This window comes from Pelobates fuscus, chromosome 10 (assembly GCF_036172605.1).
Source record: "Pelobates fuscus isolate aPelFus1 chromosome 10, aPelFus1.pri, whole genome shotgun sequence".
In the NCBI taxonomy this organism is placed as follows: domain Eukaryota; kingdom Metazoa; phylum Chordata; class Amphibia; order Anura; family Pelobatidae; genus Pelobates; species Pelobates fuscus.
This window is the reverse complement of record NC_086326.1, coordinates 40105771-40133130: the sequence shown is the minus strand read 5'-3', so window position 1 is coordinate 40133130 and position 27360 is coordinate 40105771. Positions and strand designations below refer to the sequence as shown.

At 42.3% G+C, this 27360-nt stretch overlaps 1 protein-coding gene across 2 annotated transcripts; it reads left to right on the top strand.

Annotated features, from left to right (window-relative positions):
* Positions 1–302: 302 nt before the first annotated feature.
* USP5 (ubiquitin specific peptidase 5) lies at positions 303–27360 on the top strand. 2 transcript variants are annotated; one of them, XM_063435193.1, is made up of 20 exons: positions 303–505; positions 4293–4418; positions 5914–5977; positions 6103–6236; positions 9602–9747; positions 10054–10238; positions 11823–11917; positions 12150–12343; positions 12475–12546; positions 15657–15741; positions 15858–15983; positions 17619–17772; positions 18255–18429; positions 21963–22051; positions 23542–23733; positions 25432–25575; positions 26024–26169; positions 26448–26604; positions 26737–26821; positions 26915–27360. In XM_063435193.1, exons 1-20 carry the CDS (start codon positions 398–400, stop codon positions 27006–27008), a joined length of 2571 nt encoding a protein of 856 aa, XP_063291263.1. In that variant the 5' UTR covers positions 303–397; the 3' UTR covers positions 27009–27360. The 2 variants fall into 2 exon arrangements, with proteins under 2 accessions (XP_063291263.1, XP_063291264.1); XM_063435194.1 differs by having other exon boundaries at positions 304–505; positions 23542–23664.

Sequence of the window (27360 nt, the reverse complement as noted above, 5' to 3'; positions counted from 1 at the left end):
GGCTAGTCTGGTTTTGCCATTCATTGACTGAGACATGCTCCCCACAGTATTGCTCAGTGACCCTGTGAATTTCAAATGTGAAAATAACCAAGCTGTTAAAATTCTCTGTCAGCTCTGCTTTCAGTTCAGCTACTCACCCTGAATTCTGACTTGAGTAACTAACTCCTTATAAAGTGATATAACTACAATGGTTTGATGAAATGATGAGTGTCTGGGTGTGTGCTGCCCTCACTAAACATGGCCGCCAGTGAGGCAAGGCTCAGCACGTGACCCGGCGTGCGGACTGCGCATGCGCCCTGCCTCCTCCCTGCTCGGTCTGTCACCCCGGAGACTGGGGAGCGGCGGACAGACAGACAGGCACCGGAAGCGGAAACGGAGTATTGCTTGAGCCGGAGTCATGGCTGACATGAAGGATGCGCTACTGTCTGTGCTGCCGACTATCCGGGTCCCCCGGGCTGGAGACCGAGTGCACAAGGATGAGTGCGCCTTCTCCTTCCACACACCGGTATATATCTATTACAGCCCCCCCTAATATATCTATTACAGCCCCCCTAATATATCTATTACAGCCCCCCCAATATATCTATTACAGCCCCCCCCCCAATATATCTATTACAGCCCCCCCCTAATATATCTATTACAGCCCCCCCTAATATATCTATTACAGCCCCCCCTAATATATCTATTACAGCCCCCCCTAATATATCTATTACAGCCCCCCCCAATATATCTATTACAGCCCCCCCCTAATATATCTATTACAGCCCCCCTAATATATCTATTACAGCCCCCCCCTAATATATCTATTACAGCCCCCCCCCCTAATATATCTATTACAGCCCCCCCTAATATATCTATTACAGCCCCCCCTAATATATCTATTACAGCCCCCCCTAATATATCTATTACAGCCCCCCCTAATATATCTATTACAGCCCCCCCTAATATATCTATTACAGCCCCCCCTAATATATCTATTACAGCCCCCCCTAATATATCTATTACAGCCCCCCCTAATATATCTATTACAGCCCCCCCTAATATATCTATTACAGCCCCCCCTAATATATCTATTACAGCCCCCCCTAATATATCTATTACAGCCCCCCCTAATATATCTATTACAGCCCCCCCTAATATATCTATTACAGCCCCCCCTAATATATCTATTACAGCCCCCCCTAATATATCTATTACAGCCCCCCCTAATATATCTATTACAGCCCCCCCTAATATATCTATTACAGCCCCCCCTAATATATCTATTACAGCCCCCCCTAATATATCTATTACAGCCCCCCTAATATATCTATTACAGCCCCCCCATAGTGACCCTACACCTAATATATTTATTACAGCCCCCCATAGTGACTGTACACCTAATATATTTATTACAGCCCCCCATAGTGACCGTACACCTAATATATTTATTACAGCCCCCCCCCATAGTGACCGTACCCCTAATATATTTATTACAGCCCCCCCCCCATTATGACCGTACACCTAAAATATTTATTACAGCCCCCATAGTGACCGTACCCCTAATATATTTATTACAGCCTCCCTATTGTGACCGTACCCCTAATATATTTATTACAGCCTCCCCCCCATAGTGACCGTACACCTAATCTATTTATTGCTGCCCCCCATAGTGACCGTGCACCTAATATATTTATTACAGCCCCCCATAGTGAACCTACACCTAATATATTTATTACAGCCCCCCAATAGTGACCCTACACCTAATATATTTATTACAGCCCTCCCCATAGTGACCGTACACCTAATATATTTATTACAGCCCTCCCCATAGTGACCGTACACCTAATATATTTATTACAGCCCTCCCCATAGTGACCGTTCACCTAATATATTTATTACAGCCCTCCCCATAGTGACTGTACACCTAATATATTTATTGCTGCCCCCATACTGGCTGTACAGAGACCCCCAGCACCTCTTTTCATACTGGCAATTGTAAAGAGCCCCAATACCCCATCATACTGGCCTTACACCCTAAATATCTATTACAGCCTCCCCCACCCCCTATACTGGCTGTACAGAGACCCCAACACCCACCTTATACGGGCCATCATAGAGTCCCCCGATACCTCTTCATACTGGCAGTTATAGAGACCCCAATGCATAATTATTAAAAACCCTCAGCCCCCTCTTAATTTTGGCACCTATAGACACACCCAGCACTCATTTATACTGAGACATAACCCAGCTCTTCTCTTCCCCCTTTACTCACACTCACAGAGGTCCTCCTGTCCCTTTATGTTGGCACAGCCCTCCTGGTAATACTGGAACTTAGAAAGACTCCCTCATCGTACAGTCACTTCTAAACTCTCCCACCCTCCTTTTATACAGGCACTTATATTTCTGAATCATTTTTATTATAAAGCCACTTAAAAACGCTTCAACTCTTCTTGTTTTAGTGCCATTTACAGACCCCTTCACCTCTCCTCAAGAACCTCAGACTTCCTCTTCATATGGTCACTATATAAGATCTCAACCATCCTATTTGTATTCAGCCACCTATGGAAATCCCCACAACTTACCTAATGCACAGACTTGTAAAACGTCCAGCTATCATGTTGCTGCTTGTAGAAACATCCAGCTCTTGAAATTGACAACTCGTCTAAGTCAACCAGTCATTTCTCACTTCCCCATCACATAATTATAGAAAATAGTCTTCGTAGTCTAACCCTTCCATATATCCAGCTACAAAACATTCCCCCATAGTTACCTATAGGAGGTGATGTACCTATTGAACCATTTGTAGGGGACTCACTTTTGTATACAGACGCTCAGAGATCATGCCCCTACACATAACCAATACACAAATGTGGCTATATGTGTAGGGTCAGGAGCAAATGTGAGTCCTCATACAGTCATCTATAGAACACATTGGCGCAGTCCTCCATATCTCAAAGCCAGATATAATACTTGCTCTCTAACCTCTTGTTTCATTAGCTTAATCATTATTATGGAGATTATTAGATGGAAATAGTTTTACATTAATTTGTCCCTTTTTATTATTTACATAAATATGGTTTCCAAAAAAAGACCCATAATGTTTTCACAAAAACAACCACTTTGCAGCCACGTCTTAAATTATCCACAAATAGAATCTTCGTTTCTAATACTAACCCAATGCATCATGTCACGGTTCCTATAAGCATGGCTCAATTTCTACAAGGTATTGGCAAGTGAAAATTAGCCATGGCAAGTAGAAATTCACCACTGGTAAATATGTTTTTGGCTTGCTGTTGTGAGTAACATTAAGACATGTCTCTGTAAGCATGCATAGAACGTCTGTTCTTTTATATCCACAGTTTCCTGTACACATTCTTTATGCTGATATGCTGCACATAAAATGTGCTGCCATTCAGAATATAGTGCTTATATGCTGCAGGGAGCAAATAATTTATATTTATTATGGATGCTTTCCCTCCTGTAGAAAATAAATATTGCATAAAGCAGGACAGTATTTTTCATGTTCTATCCAACAGCATGAACATGTGATGGGCCCCCAGGAAAACAGCAGGATGAGGAACTCTACTAAACAGTTACCTATCTTTAATAGAACAATCAACATCACTTTCATAAACTGTCTTTCAGCACCCGCCCTATTATTGGACTTTTTCTTTGTTTTTTTTTAGTACACAGTGCTATACTAAGCCTTCTATAGAACCTCTAATCCGTATCTACACGGCTACCTAAAAACGTCCTTCTTGGCTATCAAAAATTGAATATTTTGCTTATCGTAACAATGCATAGCATATTCCCACCTTTAGACTATTCTACCTGTGACACATACTTGCCTAAATAACCTCTTTAAGAAACTTCTCACTCTCTGTTGACCTGCAGACATCAACATCAAAGTATCACCTACAAACCCACCCCCTCATCTTCACACACATCATTTATTCCCTTCTCATCTACACATCTAAAGGACCTCCCCCTTGTTGCATGCTTATCTATGTATTCTTTATATCCAGCTATGCATACTGTACAGCCTTCTAATATGTCCACCTCTCGTCTTCCCCCTCCCTGTTCTTCATCTGTATTAAACACTGTAGTATTTGTGCATACACTGCTGTTTCTGAGCTTAGAAAATTACTTGTCAAAATATTTAACAGTGTTGCCTTTGTTAGTTTGTATGCGTGTGTGTGTGTGTGTGTATATATATATATATATATATATATTTTTTTTTTTTTATGTTTATTTTTTTTAAGTTATGACCCTGAACAATAAATTAGTTAATTTATGTATTTGTTCTGTAGGAATCAGACTGTGGTCTGTACATCTGTATGAACACATTTCTGGGATTTGGAAGACCATTTGTAGAGCGTTACTTTAACAAGACCGGACAGAGAGCCTTCCTTCACTTCAAGCGAATCCCTAAACCGGTATGATTCTGAGTGACTCTTGCACATACAGTTGTGTTGGGATTCTACATGTCATTATGTTCTTGCACGATGAGAAATGATGTACATAACACCAGTGGGTTTGTAAGACCTTGGAACAGTTCGGCTTACCACCATTTCTGCCTGTGTGATTAATGAAAGTGGTCACATGGGACCCAATATAAATCTACATTGTCAATTGATGTTCTTATTTATTAAATTGGGAACTTTGAAAAATTGACAATGAAATTCCAAATTTATGCCCAAAAAATAGCAGAACTGTAGTGAATAGACATTTGCTTAGTCCATTTATTCAACCGGTCAACAATGCACCATATATTCTCTTTTTATACATTGACTGCAGAATTATGTTGATGTGTGTGAGCCAGGATAAATTGGATTTAAATCACTTGTCAGTAAGACTGTTAAAATCATGATTTATTTTTTTTAAACTTAAAAACTTTCTGGTTGTTATAATCTTTAAATTTTGTAACCAGATGGAGATGTCATATGTAGAATAATACTTTTTCTGATTAAACAGTTGTATCAGAACTGATTTTGTTATACCATTATAAATACATAGATAATGATACAATTATTGCAAGGTGCTCTGTCACCAGTTAAATAGGTTAATTACTTGTATTTGGAGAACAACCTAAATTAAAGATGCTCATTATGTGTACATATATTATGTGTACATACATTAGTAAGAATCTATAGTGTAAAGTATGCAAAGCCACTATATTTATTTAAATGGAAATAAAATAGAAAAATCTTTGTCTCATAATAAGAAATAGAATATTATTTACTCATCTTTTGTAGCTTAAAAAAAAAAAAGTATTTCATATTTATTTGGGAGTTCACAAAATACTCCAAGCAGTATGAATAATTTTGCTTTATTTTGCATAAAAAGAGCAATATATAGCAGACAAAGATGCAAATGCATAAAGCATCTTTAGAAGAGGAATAAGGAGAGGGGTGGCAGAAAAGCAGTTGCGTGTGCTTTGTGAAGTATGTCTTAAAACATAATGTAATGTAAAATTTGCCTAACAAGTAACGTGGCAAGGTTGAACGATACCAATTAAATAGTACTCTGGTGGTGTTAGAAATATTTATTGCACAGCTGTATTAAAGGGACTCTCCAAGCTATTCTTATGTAGCCAGGAGTGCCCTGGCACCCCCTCCCCTAATGTAAGTACTCATGCCATTTAACAGTTTGACAACTTACTTGGGGTCTGGGAGGTGCCATTTAACTCCTTTAGGAGAGCCAGAGGCTCTCTGCTATAATCTAATTCTGACAGTTCAGGGCTTTGCTTATTGATTGAGAAAGACCAGCTGAAGATACTCCATTTACTGGAGTTAAGTGGGTTGGAAGATTGGAGGTGAATGGTTTGGTGGACCTGGATGAGAGTGGGTTGGAGAACAGTCTATCTGTAAAAAAGTTAGAGAAGTGATATGATAAATCCTAATAAATGTTTGTCACTTTTGTAATTTCCAGAAATCTGATGACTCCAGTTCTAGTGGCGATCCTCCCCGCAAGAAGCCAACACGTCTAGCAATAGGTAGGCACTTGATAAAGTGTGTATCTCATTTCTGGAGTTTGTATAAATCAGTGAGTGGATTTTAGTCTCCTCTACCATGTGCTTGACTCACCTCTGTGCTCTTTTTTTCCCTACCGAATCACTAGGAATGGAGGGTGGATTTGACATGGCTGAGGATCAGTGTGAATATGAGGAGATGGTGAAGTTAGTTATTCTACCAGAGTTCTTGGAGATTCAGCGAGAAGAGCTGTTGGAGCTTCCAGAGATGGTCAGGGATCGGGTGGGTAATATGAACTGAGAAGTGTATATTGAGCTTGTAAAGAAAATAGACTTAGTTTCGGCATTTTCTTCTGTGTTCTTGAATTTCTGCAACATTTCGTTTGTTTTGGATTTATTGGTTCGGCAGTTTAAAAACTACCGAACACGACCACCCTCCTGGCTCATTAACTTCAAAGAGAACCGTCTATTAAGCGCTCTCTGGGCGGCCATCGTTCATATAGCTGAATGCCACGTGGAACAGAAAATGGCGACCATCTTGTTTGCACGAAAGGAGGCAGCGGGACTTGGTCGTCGAGTGTCTGGAACTAAAATCGGACACTGGACTTCCCGAACCACCGCTGAAACATACTAAACAGCCAGGAGAGCGCCATTCAGTAGTTTGCTTCATACGAACAAGAGGAGCAATCGCTACCATGAGCCAGGAGGATCCATTCGTGACTTTATACGTTTTTATGCCATTTTCTGAATTGACCGACCGCACGCGCTGAATTCGTGGAACTGTTTTGGGCAGGAGCCTCGTGTGTGGTCGGTAAATTATGACTTCCATACTTTTTGAGAACCCCTGAACCGATCTGGGTGAAATTTGAATATGGGGGGCGGAGCCAAGCAAGCGAACGAGATAGACGCACATAGATGGGCTCTCGGTGCAAATTGCTTAAAACACCCGTTATAACGCCTATACGAAGCACAGTAAAGATACCCCACTGACCCACAGAGGATATGGGGAGAAAGACAAAGAAACAGAGACCAGATAAACCCAAAACCGGGCCAGATATCGGAGACTTGTTCCGACAGGCGCAGGGAGCACATGGGCCCAAAATGGCCGCAGACCTTGCTGAATATACTGACTCCTCAGACGACATGGGGCGGAATGTTTGCCCCATTAACACAGCCGACCTCGAAAAAGGGGCTACCCGACCTGGTTACCACGGAAACACTACGAACCATGCTGGGCCATCTGCAGAAAGTGTTGCAAGCCGACATGGCCCAGCTAAGAACGGACCTGACGGGTATGGTGAACCGCATCGGAATACTGGAGGCCTCATCAGACAAACAGGCCCAGGCCATACTGGAGCTCCGGACGGAGGTACAGACCCTTAAACAGCAACAAGAGGCCACTAACCTATGATTCACGGCCCTGGAAGATCTCAGACGCCGCAACAATGTAAAAATAAGGGTCCCCGACGATATCCCGACAGAGGGACAGAGTAATCCTGACACCGAAACAAGCCAAAAATACCTCAATTGACGCGGTCTTCCGAGTCCCCAAGCCACAAAGAGCCCTGGTATCTGCAACCCGAGATGTGGTAGTGAAGTTCCGCACGGGCGCAGACAAGGCAGCAGTACTCGCAACCCTCAAAGGAAAAACACCATTCACCTTCGAGAATGTGGCCCTTACCTTTTACACGGATCTATCCGGGGACATTCTTCAATGGCGGCGATCCCTCCAACCTTTCACGGCACTCCTGAGGCAAAGCGGCATAACTTACCAATGGTGCACGCCGAGGGCGCTGCAGGTCCAGAGAAACAACGCGTTCTACACAGTAACAGACCTTCAGGGAGCGGAGTCACTAGTCACGACTCTCTTGCCTGAGGACTCCTTCACTCCTCCAGGGCGTCCGGGGACCTCCTCCTCCACGGCCCAACGCTGGGACCCAGCGAAGATAACACCATTTGTGCCACAGAGAAAAAAAGCGGAGGCAGAAGTTGTGACCACGTCCTGATTACCAGGGACTCACAACCTCCCTTAACGCACTGCGACCGCACATCAACGGCAACCCGAAACCCCAGGGGATAACATTGGACTCAGCCTGAGCATTTCTGGCTCCAGAGGACTCAGGGGAACACCCACATGCTCAATGCCTCTCCACAAGACCCTTGGGCCCATCGGGGATAACTGGAACTGTTGAGCAACACTTGCGATCGCAGTGGCTCCTGGAGGAGATGTAGGAAACGGCACACCAGCCGCTTACAAAAGGAACGCTACCCTGCCTCTCACGTACAGTTATTAATCGTTACTGTTATCTATAACTCTATTTTCTCCAAGTTTTCTCCAAGTGATGCAATCTGGCTTTTCCTGTTTATTTTCCTTACTGCTATTTTAATTTAACTCTCGTTTATGAAGGCTATGTTACCATTCAAACAGCCGGTTAGCACACCCCCACATATTACCCTCGAAGGCTCCAGCCCACAGGGACAGCACAGCAAGCTAATCAGGTACCACCACCCACCCGATATGGGTCACTCTCAGGCACACAGCCCATACACAGACAGCACAGGGGGAACACACCCAGCCCACACAGGACTGGTACTAAATGTCTGGCAAGGGGCTCATCTTCCTTACGACCACACAACGAGCATATATGGGTACGGACTAAACCAACTCTCACAGGTACCACAGATTACTCAAAACACAACTATTTACATTAACGTCAAGACTGTGTAGTGATACCACCTTAAACCGTTGACAAACCTTAGCATAGTTACTTGGTTTTTCCCTGCAGCATAGCCTATACAAGAGTAGCACTACCCGTATAGACAACACCCACAACCCAGTTACTGCTACATAGCGAATCACATCACAACACCACATCCACACTAACAAAACTACCCTAGCAATGTTAAACGAGAACCATCTCACTAAATGCGAACGATGTTACTGTTTAGCTAAACCTGTTATAATTATATAAAATTATGCAAACTCTCATGCCACTGTCAAACCTAAACACATCTTCAAACACGCTGTTGTGGCGTATGACGATAACATGTAACCAACTGCACAACAAAAATAAAGAATTAAAAAAATAAATATATATTTTTTTTATATGTTGTTCCCCCATATCGGGGTTATCAGGGGATATGTAATTTGTGGAGATACCTGTTGTATAAAGGGGTGTTCTAGGTTTTGGGGAAATTGTGTGCTCTCTGCCTGGAGATAATTGGGTTATTCCTTAACGTATCTCAATATCTCCCAGGCAGAGAGAGGGAGTGTGTTACTGTAAACACTGATTGGTTATTTCCTTTGTTTACTGTGGGAGGTCCTCTTGCAGGAGGATTCCCATAAACGCTAGTGTGGCATCAATAAAACCTTATTCCTGTTACACCCTTCATGAAGTCTAGGCTCATGCTTGGGGAATATTTTACTTGCTGGGGAGAATTGTCTTGGAAGCTGCATTCATCTACACTATTCCTCTACACCCTAACTTCAGTTATAATCACTTATGCTCAGCTATTGGGAAAGGAATAGAAGACAGCAGTACCATAACCACTGCAGGTCTTAACAGAGCTGCAGCTCTTTTTCCTGTTGTTCATAATATTCATTTATAGGAGTCTGGTTTGCTTTTCAATCTGTTCTGTTCCTCTCAGGTAACTTCTGCCATTGAAGCCATCTTATCTGCTGACTCTGCATCGCGTAAACAGGAGATTCAGGCTTGGGATGGGGAGGTGAGGCAGGTCTCAAAACATGCATTCAACCTTCCACAGCTTGAAGGACTTCCCCGGATTCCTCCTTGGTATGTGACAACTTTGATAATCTGATAAGCATCTATTTCCTCTGTTTTCTGATTTCTTTTGTCTCTTACATACTTTCTCTCCGTTCCCCACCATGTGTTCTCTTCTGATTTCTTTTTATGCCACACTTTGTTAGCATATCCAGTTCTCTTTCTGTAATTGCTTCCGTGTCTCTTTCTCTCTCTCTTTGCCATGATCTGCCGGATTGCTTCTCTCGAGTGCAGTCTCACTTTCTCTGTCTTGTTCCTTTTCTGTACGTCTCAAGCTCACATGTTGCTTTTTATCTCGGTATTTCTCATTCTGCATAGTGGGTGGAAATGCAGTGTGTGTGACCTTCGAGAGAATCTCTGGCTCAATCTCACAGACGGCTCCATCCTGTGTGGAAGAAGATACTTCGATGGCAGTGGGGGAAATAACCATGCAGTGCAGCATTATCGTGAAACCGGCTACCCTCTGGCTGTCAAACTGGGCACAATCACACCTGACGGGGCTGGTTAGTTTCATCTATATTTGCTTTACCTCACATCATCCTACTATTTTTTTAATTGTATCACTCAGACCTGTGTTAACAACAAGGTTCATTTAAAGCAAACCTTTCACTACTTACTGACCCTCTGCTTGCCCTGTCGCGATCTCATTACAGAGGTGGGTGTTAGACTTCTGTAACAGTGACGTCGCCTGAACATCACTGTTTTTATACTCCCAATCCAGTGTTAGCAGTGTCAGCTAGGGAGTTACCATAGCAACCACAGTGCATGCACTATGGTTGCTATAGTTAGAGAGCAGCAGGACCACATGTGGATGATTTCTTCTTCTTTCCTTTATCAATCAATTCCTCTGCATAGAATCTATGCCAAAGAATTGATTGACAGGTGGGAGAAAAACCTATTTTAATTTGATTTGTCTCCCAATATATATTTATACAGTTGCTACCAAAACTGCTAGCACAATGTATACATGACATTTGATGTTCTTTAAAAAGTGCAAAAGTAGTTTGGGGTATGACAGGTGGCCTTTAAAAAGCTCCAACGATTGCAGACATCATAACCTGCACCAGACTCCTCTGCCACATCTTTATTTATCTCCAAGTGGTAACGAGACACTGCCGCCGTCTGCCCTGTGTGTGTCTCATCACACAGCTAACTTGTTGAACAGTCTGCCCTGTGTGTTTATCCTTGCTTTGCTCACATTGCTGGCACAAGCTGTACTGTATCTGTCTCCTCACCCCTTCACACAATGCTGGTAAAATGTGCATTGTGTTTCTCCTTTCACTACACACACTGCTGGTACAGTCTGCCTTGTGTGTGTGTCCTTGCTTTGCTTTTATTGCTAACACAACATGCATTGTGTTTTTCCTTTCAATACACACACTGCTGGCACAATCTGCCGTGTGTGTGTGTGTGTGTGTCCTCGCCCTTTCACTGTTCACACAGTTGGCACAGTCTGTCCTGTGTGTGTCTTCACCCTCTCACTGCTGGGACAGTCTGCCCTGTGTGTGTCCTCACCTTCTCACTGCTGGGACATTCTGTCCCGTGTGTCCTTGCCCTCTCACTGCTGGGACAGTCTGCCCTGTGTGTGTCCTCGCCCTATCACTGCTGGGACAGTCTACCCTGTGTGTGTCCTTGCCCTCTTACTGCTGGGACAGTCTGTCCTATGTGTCCTCGCCCTTTCACGTGCTGGTACAGTCTTCCCTGTGTGTGTCCTCGCCCTATCACTGCTGGGACAGTCTACCCTGTGTGTGTCCTTGCCCTCTCACTGCTGGGACAGTCTGGCCCATGTGTGTCTGTTTCCTTTCTATGTTCACACTGCTGGTGCACTTTGCCTTGTGTGTGTATATGTCTGCTCACACTGTTGGCATAGTCTGCCCTGTATGTGTCCTATCACTTCTGGCACAGTGTGCCCTGTTTGTGTGTCTTCTCCCTGCTCACACTGCTGGCATTTTGTGACTCCTCTGTTTGCACACACTCCTAGCAGTTTCAGCTACCTCATGTGTCCTCTCTTAGCACACACCGCTGGCACAGGCTGCTTTCTTTTTCCCATTATTGTACTTTGTTAAACCAGTTCCTTTTCTCTGCAGATGTGTACTCTTATGATGAAGATGATATGGTTTTGGACCCCAGTCTGGCAGAGCACCTTTCTCACTTTGGAATTGACATGATGAAAATGCAGAAGGTTGGTACTTATATTAAACCAGAACAATTAAAAAAGCCCACACAATGGGGGAGGCTGACTTACCCTGCACTGACACTGAGCAAATGTGGTCACTGGTGTGGGTCTGCCTTGTTCTACCATGCTGCCTGGAAGGTATGGGATCTAGGGAGGACTGTAGTTAAGGAATTTGGTAAATGCTGGTTGTCTTACAAATAATTATTTGTGTTCACCATATAAGTTTTTGTCCTCTTAGACTGACAAGACAATGACTGAACTGGAAATCGACATGAATCAGCGAATTGGTGAATGGGAACTAATCCAGGAGTCAGGAGTTCAGCTACAGCCATTATATGGACATGGATACACCGGGATCCGCAATCTGGGGAACAGCTGCTACCTGAACTCCACCATGCAAGTTCTCTTCAGCATCCCAGCCTTCCAGCAAAAGTATGTGATCTCTGTTTGTGGGATTGGCAGAGTTAGTGCAGTACATGTCAGATGCAGATAAGACGTAGTTCACTGAATATAGGTCAGTAGGGAAAGTACTTGCTCCACTGCTAAAGATATTTTCCTTTCAGATATGTCGAACGCATGGAGCAGATCTTCCAGAAGGCGCCCACTGATCCAACACAGGATTTCAACACCCAGGTGTAAGCATGTGTTTACAGAGTGAGAGGGCATGGCATGTTTTGTGTAGGTAAAATATCAGTCTTGTGACTACAATGTACCAGTCAATCATCTTGTGCAGTCAAAACTGACCATGTTAGACATCTCAGGATGTTCTTTAAAACCATACTCTTATTTTCCAAAGGATATATTATTCCAGTAAATCTAGTATGTTTAAGGATTAAATTGAATCTCTTTTAATTACAAGCCTCTTGTTGCCTATCGAATAACCTCTAATCCCAACTCCATTTTTTTCCTGAGGATAATTCATCTTGCTTTAAACACAATGTGTTCTATTAAATGTCATTTTGTTTTATGACAATGTATACAGCTGACATATGCTTTCCATACAAAAGCTGTTCATTCTGTGTATTGTTTATTTTATGTACTTTTATCCGGCTCGAACATCTTTCTCTAGCATTCCCATACTGAGGGAGCCTGCAGGCTACTAATATATTTACGGCCCTGTTTGTCATTTTTCAGACTCTGTAGAGTACGTGTTCTTGTTGCAGGGCTTTAAAACACCTGACAACTTAGTTTCTGAGTTGAATATATTTAAGTCAGTAGAAATAATAAAAATCAACATAGAGAATAGTTATTTCAATCATTTTTGTGCAGTGTAAATTTGTCTTCATGACAACCAACGAATAGGGACAGAAGCCATAACATTCCTTTTAGTATTTATATAGTTCAAAAATACATGGGAGCTTGGTTTCTAGCACATATGCTTGAAGAGGATAGGCAGCTCAAACACCCAAACCACAGTCTCTCAATTCTGGTCCAGTAGAAAGTGCGTAGAAAAAAAGGAGGGGGTAGTGCCTTAATATATTTCTTGAGGTCGGTACATTCCTCAGGGTTATTCCTGTATTTTATTATATGGGAGTCTGGGCATTTATATGCTTTGGCTACATGATTTTATTCACAGTGTTACTAGCTACCTGTGCAACATTGTAGCTCATGAGCAACCTTTCAGCACTCCCATACATATTTCTCCTTCTTTTGAGGATATGTGAACGATCAGTGACTAGTTTTGACTTTAGATTTCGACCTTTGGGTGGTTGTTAAGGACAACAAGTTTATTTTCTCTATTGGTGCAATTGTCCATTACCACAGCTATATAGGCACTACTCCTTATTTTTATTTTCTCATTTATTATTTTTTTGTTTTCACTGTTATCACTATTATACATTCTCTCTACAAGTGTTTGCATTGTTTTAATTCTACTTTATTAAAGGTTAAGTTTTAGCATTACAGCTAGGTAGGGGTTTCCAGCCCTGGTCGATCTGGAGCAGAGATTAGGAGTTCCCTATCTCTCTCTAGTTCTTCCTCTTTTGTATTTTCTCTATTTACGTATGTAAGGGTTACCCCCTTTTTTTGGACTCCCCTGGACACACTTATAGTCTGGTTGCCTTAGGCAACTGGCTTTCTGTCTACATTCTCAGGGGTAGTAGAATATGTGGAGACAGAATAATGCAGCAAAATATAGTATATTCTATCTTTGTAAGCTGAAAATATAAAGAATGAAACTGCACCTAAGGTAACTCTATCGGAATGCGCTTGGGCAGTTAAATCACTGCCTAGTGATGTTCGGTGTCTTCTTTCATAATGTGCATTTGGGCAAAGGACCTCCATCTTGGTGTATTGACTCAGGATGGTTTCCACCCCATCTTTAGGGTCTTGCAGGCTTGTTAGTAGGTTGATGCTGTATATGAAATAAAAGAAATATAGTACTCAATGTTTTTGTAAATTAATAAACATTAGGAGAGGAACTCACAAATATAGAGCAAAAATACGGTTTTGCTCAGATGGTATTTTCCCCACCAAAGGAATGTGTGGTCCTAGGCTCCACAAGAAAGTCCAAAGAGGTTAGTATATTAATTATTTTATTTAATAAGCCAGTACATAAAACTACAAAATAATAAAAGTAGCAAAAACACTTTTAAAAAGCTTTTTTACTGGCAAAACGCATTAATTGTTTTTACTAATGTGTACTGCTTTCGTTCTTTATATTTTCACCTTACATGATATCTTATATTTTGTTGCATTCTTCTGTTTCCACATATTCTACTACCTTGGAGAACGTACCTACCTCAAGAAATGTATTAAGGCGCTACCCCTTCCTTTTATTCTATGCTTTATCTATATAGAACCGCCATATAGCACAGTACAAAAAAGTTCAGCTTCTAATCAATTTGTACTTACATCTAAATTATAAACCAAGACATCACTTAAAAGTGATACTAAGCACCAAAAACACTTCATCTTAATGAAGGGGCTTTGGCGCATAGACCCTATGCCTTTTTCTGACAATGTAAAATGTTGCTGTTTCAAACAAACAGCAGTGTTTTCACATAGTTTTGCTACCACGCTGCTACAGACTCTGACTAAGCAATTACATTGAGGAGACTGACTCTGCTTATGTTTAATATTTATTTGAATGGGGATGAGAACCATAATCTAAACACTGGCAGGAACACTCTGTTATTTAAAAATTTTTTTTTTTTAAACATTCTTTTAAATCTAAGTTTTGAATTTTAGAAACCTCATCCAAGGAACAATCTGTGGAAAAAAATCAGTGATAAAAATTTGGACTTTGTCACTTAAACTGGCTACATTTCTGGTTTGCAAATAGTTCAAGGGTCTCTAGTTCATAGTTATTATGTTGTGGAGAGCGAGTGCAGCATCACTGGTTAATAGGCAGGTGGGCTGCGTCCTTGATTAGTAGGCAGTTTGACCTGCGTCGTTGAGTAGCAAGTAGAGTGAGATGCGTCATATAGCAAGTAGGAGGAGTTATGCAGTTAGCAGGCAGAGGATGTTTGGTTAGCAAACATGGGAGCACAGCCTCATTGGTTGACAGGCTGGGGTGCTGCATCTTTGGTTGGCAGGCGTGATGGCGCTGTCATTTAGCAGATTATATAGTGGTACATACCAGGCAGAGAGCGCTGTGTTATTAAGCAGAAAATGTAGTGTCATTATTTAGCAGGTAGGCGGTGCTGTGTCATTAGTTAGATGGTGCAGAGTTAGGTGTTCCTATCTATGCTTGTGTATGTCTAAATGCATGCAGTAAAACTTGCCAAACATGTGATTCCAATAGAGCGAAGCTGGGAAATGCCTTGTTATCTGGCGAATATTCAAAGCCGGCTGTTGAACGAGAGGGTGATGCAGCATCGGAGCAGAAGGTGAGCCTCGCATGTAAAGTTATGTATTCACTGCTGTTGACTGCACTGTAATACCTGGGGTTTTGTTTGTGGAAGGCGAGTGTCCATATACTGTATTCACCTTTGATGCTTTGCAGGGCCTGCAGGACGGGATCGCTCCGCGCATGTTCAAAGCGTTGGTGGGAAAGGGACACCAAGAATTTTCCACTAACCGACAGCAGGATGCCCAGGAATTCTTCCTCCATTTCATCAACATGGTGGAGGTGAGTACTTTGAGTGGGTATTGGTGAGTTTTTGGAGAGGATTTTCAGGGTATGTTCCTGGAGTGCAATTTTTAGGTCACTGCTCTAAATGTTGGGCATTTAGCACAAGTAATTAATTGATTTGCCCTTAAAAAAGCTGCATAATATGTTGCTGCTAAAGAAATTACAATAAAAATGTCAGTGGGGTTTTCACTGGGGACAATTGTTTGCTCTAGACTAGAGACCTAATCGTTTCTGCTAAAGGGTTTTGGTTCCAGGGTGCCGTGTTCAGGATTTTCCGATGGGAAAAACAAAAGAGCAGTAATTTCAATTTTCTTAATGGATGGAAAGGGGGAGAGAGGCTGTGTGGTGATATATTTCATTTGTAACATAGAAACACCAGCTATTTATTTATTTAAAGGGGTTACTACATGCTGCAATCAACCCTTATCAATGCTTTATATACATAATCCAATACAAATAATTCAAACAAATCCACAAAGTATAAGGCAACCGAACCTTTACTGGTGCTGTCAGCTCATTTATTATTAAACCTCCAGCTTTATAAAAATGGAGGGTCTACAATGTCCTCAGCACTCTTAACCACTCAGTGTTGTCCAGGTTGGGTAAAATTGACGTTGATGATGTGGAAGTGTTAATTGTGCATCATTGATGCGGCTGAGATGGAGTAGTCTTTTTACCCTAGGAAAGACCCCTGGTTTATAAAAAATAGTTTTTAAATGGTTTGTTATTAAACTGCGTGATTAAGATAGTGGACCTAAAGCAACTTAAAGCAGCACTGTCATCATTCGGGCACTTTGCCATCACCGCTAGGTGTCTGGTGGCCGAGGTGGAGGGGTGCAGGTTAAAGTTTACAGGTTAGAGTTTACTTACCTTAAACTGTCCCTTGCAGTGCAGCCATCTTGAGCCTACTTTGTTTCTGCATATCTCTTTTTGTGAAATTCCAACACAGTCATAATGAGTATTTAAACACTCCAGTAATTGGTACCTATTACTAAGTGCTCACTTTAAGCATGAAATGCAAGGACTTTCATTATGTATATTTGCGTACTCATTTAAACACTTTTATTTATTTTTTTATTTCAGCCGACATTGGCAAGTCTTTTACCTATATCCAGAGTCCTGGATTCTCGGTAGTGAGAATTTGGTTGGACTTCAGTAAGCTGTAGTGTTTAAGTTTCTGATAATGTTCCTTTAAATAAAAAAAAGATTCTTAATTTAATCCCACAGTAGGCAGGAATTTTAGTCACAGTTTTTAATTAAATAGAAGCAAAAAAAATATATAGTTAAAGAATTACTCCAACACCATGACCACTTCCATGTTTTGACGTGGTTATGGTGATTGGAGTATGTATGTGTATGGTTTCAGTTTGAAAATGCTGCGCATACAGAAATATGAGGTTTCTTCCTGAGGTGTCACTTTACCTCCAACAGTGTATTAGCCATTCCAGAATGAGAACTGTGAGCTTGCTAAACCTGTTTGTTCTGGGTCATATGGAGTCCTCCTCCCTTGAGAGGGTCTGTTTGTTAAGGGTGATATGGAGTCCTCTTCCCTTGAAGGTGGATGTTTGTTCAGGGACACATAGCCTTCTGAGTTCTGTTTTTTTACTGCTCACCCTTTCCACCTCCTTTTAGAGAAATTGTCGAAGTTCATCTAATCCTAATGAAGTATTTCGGTTCCTGGTGGAAGAGAAGATTAAATGCCTGGTGTCTCAGAAGGTCAAGTACACTCAGAGAGTTGAGTACATTCTGCAGCTTCCTGTCCCCATGGAAGCTGCTCTGAACAAAGGTGAGTATGGCTCCTGAGCGTTGCAGAATTATAATTTGTGATTATTAATGGAAAGGAGGCTGTGTGTGTACAGGTGTTTAATACTTTATAATCTTACAATGGGTTCCCCTGTACACAGTCTGGTACACATCTTGTTTAGCACATATGGAGCTATCCAGATGTTAGTGCTTCAGTAGGGACAATCCTGCAAGTAATATTGAGAATAGTAAATGTACCTGTGATTTGTCAGAGTGAGGAAGACGGTTATATCATTCATGTGCATTGGGGACAACCAGACTAAGGGACACTGTTAATTTTTGCTTGTGTGCCAGAATGAATAAAAAGGACAATTTTGGATATGTACATGGGATGGCACCAGTGTAATAACGTTCATTATTCTACTTGCTCACAGAGTTATGAGAAAATTATTTAAATCACAAATTTACATGCAGGAGCAACGTCAGAGCAAAGTATTTTTAACAGAGACCTTTATTGTGTTTCAGAGGAGTTAAGTATTTATGAGCAGAACAGACTCCAGGCCGAGCAAGAGCATCGCCCCCCTCCTGAGCTGGTCCGTGCACGGATCCCCTTCGCATCCTGTCTGGAAGCGTTTGCTGCCCCTGAACAACTCGATGAGTTCTGGAGTGCCGCCCTTCAAGCCAAATCTAATGCATTGAAGTAAGAAATGTGTTTTAGTCTAAGGAAAGGGTTTAAATAACAGGACAATGACAGTATAGTTATTTGTTCATCTGCAACCAACTCCTCTTTGATTTTTCAAGCCTTTATTTCTAATTCTTTGTACTCCCTGTTCTCATATCACTTTATCTCAGTCATTTCATTCTCTCTCTACCAGCCTGTGTGTTGTATATTCTCAGCACCACGTATTGTGGCCATTTCACCTCCATCCCATTCGCGGTGCCTCCTTCTTCCATTTTTACTTTCTCTTATCAGCTTTGCTCACCCCAGGCAATCTCTCTGCCCTCCCCCCATTCAGCTTTGATCATAGCTCCAATCTCATACAACACATCTTACTCTTTCTCAAACATTTTCTCCACTTTCCTAATTAAATACCCATCTTTTTTCCATTTCACTCTGTAACCTTTTCTTGTCCTAGCTTTCTAACTGTTTCTAACCCAGCTTATTTCATTTATTACCACTCTCTCCCTATAGTCTCTCTTTCCATTTCTTACACTTTCCGTCTGTTTCTCTCATTGTCCTTTATTACGTGCTAGCTATACCTTTTGCTTCTTCCATCTGATACAACCTCCCTCACATTCCCGTTCTCCTTACCCACCGTAATATATTTTTGCCGCTTATTCTTCTCACCACCTCATAAAGCATATCTCAAACCACCCTTTTCCGTCACATAAAACACTTAAATGTATATTGCTGCCCTTCTAGACTTCTCTCTCCTCTAACTGTTGTATCCAATGTCTCTCTACACCCTGTTTGTCTTAAAGGGACACTGCAGGACCCTTGCTGAAAATCATTACATATACTTTAAGGAATTTTCTTTTCCTGGCTATTTACATTGTTTCATCACTAATGTGTTAAATCCCCACTCAGCAGTCAGGACCGGAAGTATCAATTAACAAATCTTAAGAAATTGCCCTACTTCTGTAGAAGTCTTATTATAAAGAATCAACTAAAGGGTGGGAAGTTGATACTGCCATGGAAATGGGCAGGAAAAGAAAATTCTGATAAGTATGGGTAAGGAGTTTCCTATTTCCTGGTCAAAATGGCAATATCACTAATGGGGAATCCCCAAGCCAAGAAGGCAGGGAGACATAAGTGGATATGTTGGATAGAACACTGGATCTAAACTTAGAACATTTATCTTTAGGAATGTCTGGGCAGGGTTCCTATTGAACGTAGAATCTGAAGCCCAGGTAGCAGTCCTATATTTTTTTCCATTTTTTCATGAACAGAAACCCAGGATGTCTCCATTGCCCAGGTAGTGTGAGGTCTAATGAATAAGAGAATCTCCATTGCTTATCCAGAGAGGGATTTCTCAATAGCCAGTGAGAACTATTAAATAATTTAAACTCAATTGAAAAACTCATGAACCCAAATACAGAATGTGAAAATAAAGTAGAACAGGATATCAAGCTTTGCATATCGCATAAAACAATATGAAAGTATATGAAGCTCTGTAGATCTCATAAGATAGTCAAAGAAAACTCAAATCTGTATCTGGGCTCTGTCGAATAAGATACATATAAATAAGCAGCAGAGCCTTGAGTACAGACCAAAAGATGGGTAAATGAAGATAATCTGTACTTGAAAGTCGTACATAACCTTCAAACAAAAGACCACAACTCCCAGACACAGATCGATACACTGCTGTGAACTGATAATGTCCATGCCTCTGAGGAGTAAGTCACTGTCACATATTTTACTGCTACTATATGTAGGTGAGATTATAGAAAAAAAACAGAGCCCAACATACATCAGTCACCCGAAAAGAGCAGACAATAAAGGAACTCTATAATGGTCAGAAATAAAATCAGTTAGGTCCCGGCCCTCTTAGATCGCATAGGAAAGATGTTTAAACTTACCTTTTTTTCCCCCCATGCCTCATTGGTCTTGCCGTGCCTGGCTTCGCCTCCATCGCTGATATCATTAATCTTGATGATCTCTACAAATCAAGTGCTTTATCATAGGAATGCATTGGGAGGCTATTGCGCATGTTCAGCAAAACGCTGCATCAGACTAAAGATGCATTGACTCAGTGTATCTGTATGGGGAGCGTTCAGCATCTCCAAGCAAAGCGTGGAGACGCTGAACATAAGTGCTGCACACTGCTCAGTACTGGACTAGGAAGCACCTTTAGTGGCTATCTGAGTGACTGCACCTAGAGGTGTTACTAGGCAGCAATATAAACATTAAGCTGTTGTGGTTCTGACGACTAGTGCCTTTAAGTTTGTCTATACCTTACACTTGATACAGGTTAATATACAACCTGTAACAACTTCTCAAAGCTGTAATATACAGAACAACATCCATGAAGAAGAGTCATTATCCCTGTTATTCCTGTGTCCATAGGACTTTATTATAAAGTTATTATAAAGAAAAAATTGAGTGTGAACTTCCCTTTCTTCTACTATATATTATAAAAGCAGACTTCCTCTGAAGTTATCCCTTAGCCCTGATATTGGTCTTGGACTCCTCTTCTGTCCTCAGGTCTGCACTCTTTTATCCAGCTCCAATACTGGACATATAAAACTTGCCTTGATGCTCACCAATAAACTCCTAAATGTGACCCACTTGTTAAAAGAAAGGCCTAATGAAAGTAACGGGACTACAGAAAATCCATAGCCCTCGTACTTATGCTAATCAGTAATCTAAACTACTATTGCACTGTCCTGTGTTGGGAATCCCAAAACCAATAGTCTGTATAGAGGCATATAAACTGTTGCGGGCCTCTATTTTAATGGAATATGGGGATTTTATAAACTAAAAGTCTAATTAGCTAAACTAGAGTCTTCCTTATGCACCCTATGTACCATTGTCATCTCCTTCAGGAGGCTAAGTCAGACCCTGATCACTAAAGGGGGTACACCCAAGTAGTCACCTTGCACAGGTGCTGTTTACTGGGTCTTCATGGAAAAGAGTCTGTACAAAAGGCTCCTTTTTTGAGGCCGGGAGGGGGGGGAGACGACAGAGGCTTCCACAGAAGAAGGGGAATTTATTAAAGGGACTCTTCAGTGCCAAGAAAACAAACCCATTTTCCTGGCACTGCAGGATCCTGCAGTGCCCTCCTCCCTCCCACTCCCCATTCCATGTTGCTGAAGGGGTTCAAACCCCTTCAGTGACTTACCTGGATCCAGCACCGATGTCCCTCGGTGCTGGGTCAGGCTTTGCCCACGCTCCTCCCCCGCCGACATTAGCCGGTGGGGGAAACCTAATGCGCATGCATTAGACCTAATGCGTATTATTTAATGCTTTCCTATGGGGATTCTGGCGATGTTGGAGGTCCTCGTGCATAGTGGCTGTCTGATAGTGGTCTGGGTGCCTGGAGTATCCCTTTAAGATTTGTTGATACTTCCTGTCCTAACTGCTGAGTGGATATTTAACCCATTAGTGATGCTGCCTTGTTAACCATCTATCTGTTCTTATACTACTCTCCCAGCTCATACAGTCCCTCTCTCATTCTCACAAACGTTTCATATAGTCCCCTTTCTACAGTCTCACTCTTTCTCTTCTCACAGGACATCCCGCTTTGCCTCATTTCCAGATTACTTGGTCATTCAAATTAAGAAGTTCACATTTGGACTTGATTGGGTTCCCAAAAAACTGGGTAAGAGAAAGTATCTTAATGTGTTGCATTCCTCTCTTGGTGGTAAAGTGTAGTGGCTTGTTTGGGTATCCAATGTTTTGACTGAAACTTGATTTACGATTATTAAGTCAGGAGGACAGTACAGAAACAGAATCCAGAATTAAAGCGTGATGTATAAATTCTATTCTCTGTACATAAATGGCACTATTTATTTAATGTCCATTTACCTTCTTTTTTTATCACCATTACCATTCCACATCATCAAGAGCTGGCGATGGTGTTGGAAGACTTTCTATCACTGACAGGAAACACGATAAAGAGGCACAAACCGCCTCAATAAGTCATTATTTAATGCTATGATTTCTCTGTGTGAGGTCCCCTGCCATATACAGCGAGGTCAGCATGTTCTATCAATATGTCCAGCTCTTTATGTTGACCTCAGTAATGCAGAACAGGGTTTCTCATCTTCTCTCTAATCCCTCATTCAACTTACCATAGTGCTTTGACTGTTTTTAAAAGCTCGTGTATTCTTTGTGCTGTGGTATAGTGTAATTTGGTAATGTTTCCTAAGCAACTTACTCAGTGGTATTGCGTATCGCGTTTTGTTTCCTGACTTGCCTTTTTCAATATCAGAAACCTACTCTGATGTACTGCTGTGTTATTTGTTAAAGGGACACTCTAGGCACCCAGACCACTTCATCTCATTTGAGTGGTCTGGGTGCCTTGGCCCTCTACCCTTAACCAAGTTTGTCAAAACACTGTGGTTTTTGCTAAACCGCAGTGTTTTGGTTAAATTGAAAATCCCACCTCCAGCTGCCTTCTCTTACCTAGCCGCTAGATGGTGCTTCCGCATCCATAGGAGAGGAAAGGTGAGTTACGACGTGCGACGCCCCCACGCACTGTATGAGGACGTCGCACATCACGTGGGTCTAATGCAGCTTCAGAAGGGGATTCAATGAATCTCTGCGTGAAGCGTGCGAGGGGTGGGGCGCTGCGTTAGATGCGCATGCGCTCTTGCTTCCCAATGATTCCCAATGAGTATGAGCTCATTGGCGGAGGGAAGGAGAGTGGGTCAGCTGATCGGATGACGCGGAAGGGGGTGTAGACGACGGAGGATGGATGTGTGACGTGGCGCTGGAAATAAGGTAAGAATTATAATATTTATTGAAGTTTATATGTCTTGCAAGGGGGGTTACAGAGGTGCAGGGGATGGGTAGAATTTAGTTTGGGAGGAAAATAAGCTGTATTTTCGGTGAGTAGAGTTTCCCTTTAATGGTACTTCAGCTTTTTGTAAATCGGGACATTTATATGACTAGAACAAGCTCTACTGCTCATAGATTACTGAATAAGACCGTTCCTCACTTATTATTGTTTATGTATATCATATATTTACTTTATCTTAATTAAAGCTTCAATTTATTTAAAAAAATATTGTATATTTATTATAAGGAGGAAAAGTATACATTGCCTCTAACTTTTAACATACTAATTTGCCTCCTCTTAATCCACAGATGTATCTATCGATGCCCCAGAAGAACTGGATCTGTCACAGTTTCGAGGTGGGGGGCTGCAAGGGGATGAGGAAGAACTCCCAGACGTTGCCCCCCCACTAGTCACCCCAGATGAGCCCAAAGGTAGCCTTGGTTTCTATGGCAACGACGATGACGACTCGTACTGCTCCCCTAACTTCTCCTCTCCGACATGTTAGTGTTTCTGCCTCTTGTGGGACCACTGGTGACTGAGTGTGCCATGAGTGAACTGAGCATTTAGTACACTCATTGAGTGAACTGAACAGGGAGTACCCCTTGTGAGTAAGAGTAGTGACTGTTGCTGGTACATCTTGTATGGTCTGTGCAATAAGTGTGTGAGCTGAGTACCACATAACCCCTGGAAGTGTGATCTGCACAGGGCATAAATAGACAGAATATATCCATCCTTACCCTTTCATCCATGTGTAACAAGGGGGGTGTTAAAAGTAAGAATGCTGGGAAGCTGTTGCAGTTCACTGATTTTCCTACCCCATGCCTGAGTAGAGACTTGCTAAAAGGTTCCCCTATCCCTCCACCTGATATGTGGTGGGTAAGGGGGTTAACAAATACAAGGATCCAGTGAACTCCCATGAACAAGGAAGGAGCCTCAGAATTCCTCCAATGCTCACAAATTGTGTGGGTTAAACTTATGGTGACTCTACTCCCCCCTTCAACTCTAACATTGCTAACCAAACACCACAAGCACATTATGCCAGGTGTATCAGCTTGTGCGAACTCCACTCGACCTCACCTGTATTTCCTGGGTGTGTGTGGTCCCCATTGCATTTTTGAAAACTTTAATGTCCGTACCTTATGACCTTAAATGTACGTGGCAAGATTGGATCACTTTCATATATTTTCTCTTTTAATGAAGAAAAAAATAAAACTTGCCTCATCCATCTTTTTAAAATGATGCTTCTGTATCCCTATCCCTCCAACATAAAACAATACACTTCCTGATAGAAATATGGGATCCAGTCTGCCAAGTACTGTCTTTCTCTTTCGTTCCCCAGCAGCTCTGCAGAAGATGTTTGTTACTGGCACTGTCACAGTGCATGCTGTACTTACCTCTTTTCCTCATCAGTGCAGGTTCAGATCGCAACCTAATCAATTACGGTGAGACAATGTCAGTATCACTTAAAGGGTTGTTCTCTTTGCTGAGATTTGACAAGAGAATTACAAATTTTGCTATGCAACATAACTCCGTGTACATAATTTCCAGTTTGGCTCCCATCCCAGAAATGCACAATTCCCAGTTTATTTAATAACCCACTTCACTGGATACAATGACACCAATCTGGAATTCTATTTGGCCACACTAAAATCACCTCGGAGGGAGATGTACATTTCTGCATAGACATGCAAGCTAACCTGTGTTGTCTACTTGAATGAGCGTGCCATATGTTTCCTGTTTTCACAATAAGTAGAGTGGTCCTGTTTTTTTGTTGTTGTTTTTTTTTATGTGTGCAGCTGGCTGAGTGAGTGAACCACAAGCTCCTTGTGAGCCAGCAAGTCATGTATGTCACTTCATAGGACATCTGAAGAGCAGGTGACCTGTTCCCTTTACATGTGATTGTGAACATGACCTGTACCTAGGGTAAAGCAGCCACTTGCCACTTGAAGAGGTGCACGCCATGTATGTTTATGATGCTCGGTGCTGGCCTGTATGTGATTGGCACATGTGGTCTGCTGAGTGTCTGTTTATTAGGAAGCAAGTCAATTCTTTTAATATTCTCTGTCTGAATCTGGGAAGTGGGCTGTCTGTGGGCTTCCTTTTCGTGGGGTGCACCTTTCTGATCTCTTACACCCACCCCAGGTCCTTGCAGGGTTTCTTTGCCCCCATATCCACCTCTCACCCCTTTGTCCTGATAGCTCCAGTTCTGGATGAATCTGTGGTCACTCAGCTGGTAGAAATGGGATTTCCAGCAGAAGCATGTCGTAAGGCTGTGTACTACACGGGTAACAGTGGAGCAGAGGCTGCCATGACTTGGGTGATGTCGCACATGGATGACCCAGGTAATAATATATGCTGGTTGGAGATTATTGATCCCAGGGTGGTAAAGGAACAGAGAGTGAAATGTGCTGCTTTATTCCTGACGCAGTGCAGGAAGTGTCTCCTCTTTTCTTCCTGATGCAGCACAGGAATTCTGCCCATTTTGTTTATCACACCAAAGAGCAGGTCTTCCTTTCTTGTGTGATACTGGTAGTGTGCCCCCTTATCTCTGGTGCATCATCTGAAATGTGATGTGCCAAAAGTATACCCACCTTCTTCTTGGCACAGTACCAGAAGTGTGCCTCTTCTCTCTGGACACTGCACATGAAGTGTTCCCCCTTTCTCCTGACGTGGCGTGTCCTCGTTTTATTGCCTCGCTCCTTTCTGCAAGTAAAACATGGTCTTCTGGTAGGACTTTGAGAGGTTAGAGTTGGACCTCACAGTATTTCAATCTTTCGCCCCATTCTCTAGATTTTGCTCATCCTTTAGTTGTATCAGGGGTCAGTGCTCCATCTTCAGTCATTGTTGGTGGGGATCCTCCCTCGGAAGAGCATATAGCGACCATAATATCCATGGGTTTCTCACAAGAACAGGCTGTTCGAGCACTACGTGCTACAGTAAGTGCCAGATACCCTGCTGCTTGTAACTACTTCTCTCATAATGCTCTGTCTGTGGTCCATTGGCAACTATGTCACTGCATTGGCTTACTCTGCACTTTGTCTACTTTCCTGTCTCTACTTGCTCTCTTACATCCCATTCTGCTCAAACTTTGCCATTTCTCGAACACTCAGACATTGTCACCCCTTTCTGCTCTCTAATATTTAGATAGTTTTTTTTCCTCCTCTTGTTTCATGCCATCTGCTTTCTCAAACGTTCTCCTCTCTGCTCCCTGCAGAATAATAGTCTGGAACGTGCTGTTGATTGGATCTTCTCTCATATCGATGATCTGGATGCCGAGGCAGCAATGGATATGTCAGAAGGACGTTCAGCTGCAGAGTCTGTGTCTGAGAGTTTAGCAGCCGCCGGGCCTCGTGTGAGGGATGGTGCAGGCAGTGAGTATCTGTGGGGAGTGGGTACATTTGGGGTAAGAGAGTGTACACGTAACAGGGAGGAGGTGGATGTACAGAGTGGACACAAGCACTTTCTGTGTTTTATTTTTTTAACCTTATGGTTTACTTTGGCAGGATATGAATTATTTGCATTCATTAGTCACATGGGGACCTCCACCATGTGTGGCCATTACGTTTGTCATATAAAGAAGGAAGGCAGGTGAGATAATCAGATATTGCTGTGTTGTAGCTGCACATCCCTTTCATTTGCCTTTTATCTCTCTCTCATATCATAAATCTCTCTTCTGCACAGGTGGGTGATATACAATGATCAGAAGGTTTGTGCATCAGAAAAGCCTCCCAAAGACTTGGGATATATTTACTTCTACCAACGTGTGCAGAGCTAATGTAATCCTTGCTTCTCAGTACGTGCCGGGAGGGAGAAAAGACCCCCAATACCCCTTATCGCAAGGGTTGAGGCTGGAGGTGCGGGGTGGGCATATTCATGGTTTATTTCAACAAGATGTGGAGTCGTTCCCCCCCCTCCCCCACCAAACTGATTCCCAATCTGTTTTGGGGGCTGGTATGTGTCACTGAAATAGTCAGTGCACAGGGGGCGGGGCTTGGAGACCAGAGACAGAGGTTTGGACTGAAGTTTGGCTGTGCGTTAAAGGTTAAACCTCTGGTCCTGACTCCTTTGCGTGTATTTAATCCCAGACTGACCAGTGTGAATAAAGTTTTTTTTCCCCATCGCTTAAA

Coding starts and splice junctions, on each gene's coding strand:
- USP5 (XM_063435193.1), top strand. CDS start 398: ATGGCTGACATGAAGGATGCGCTACTGTCTGTGCTGCCGACTATCCGG. Junction 12,547..15,656: donor CAGGATTTCAACACCCAGGT/GTAAGCATGTGT, acceptor TGATTCCAATAG/AGCGAAGCTGGGAAATGCCT. Junction 26,822..26,914: donor CATATAAAGAAGGAAGGCAG/GTGAGATAATCA, acceptor TCTTCTGCACAG/GTGGGTGATATACAATGATC.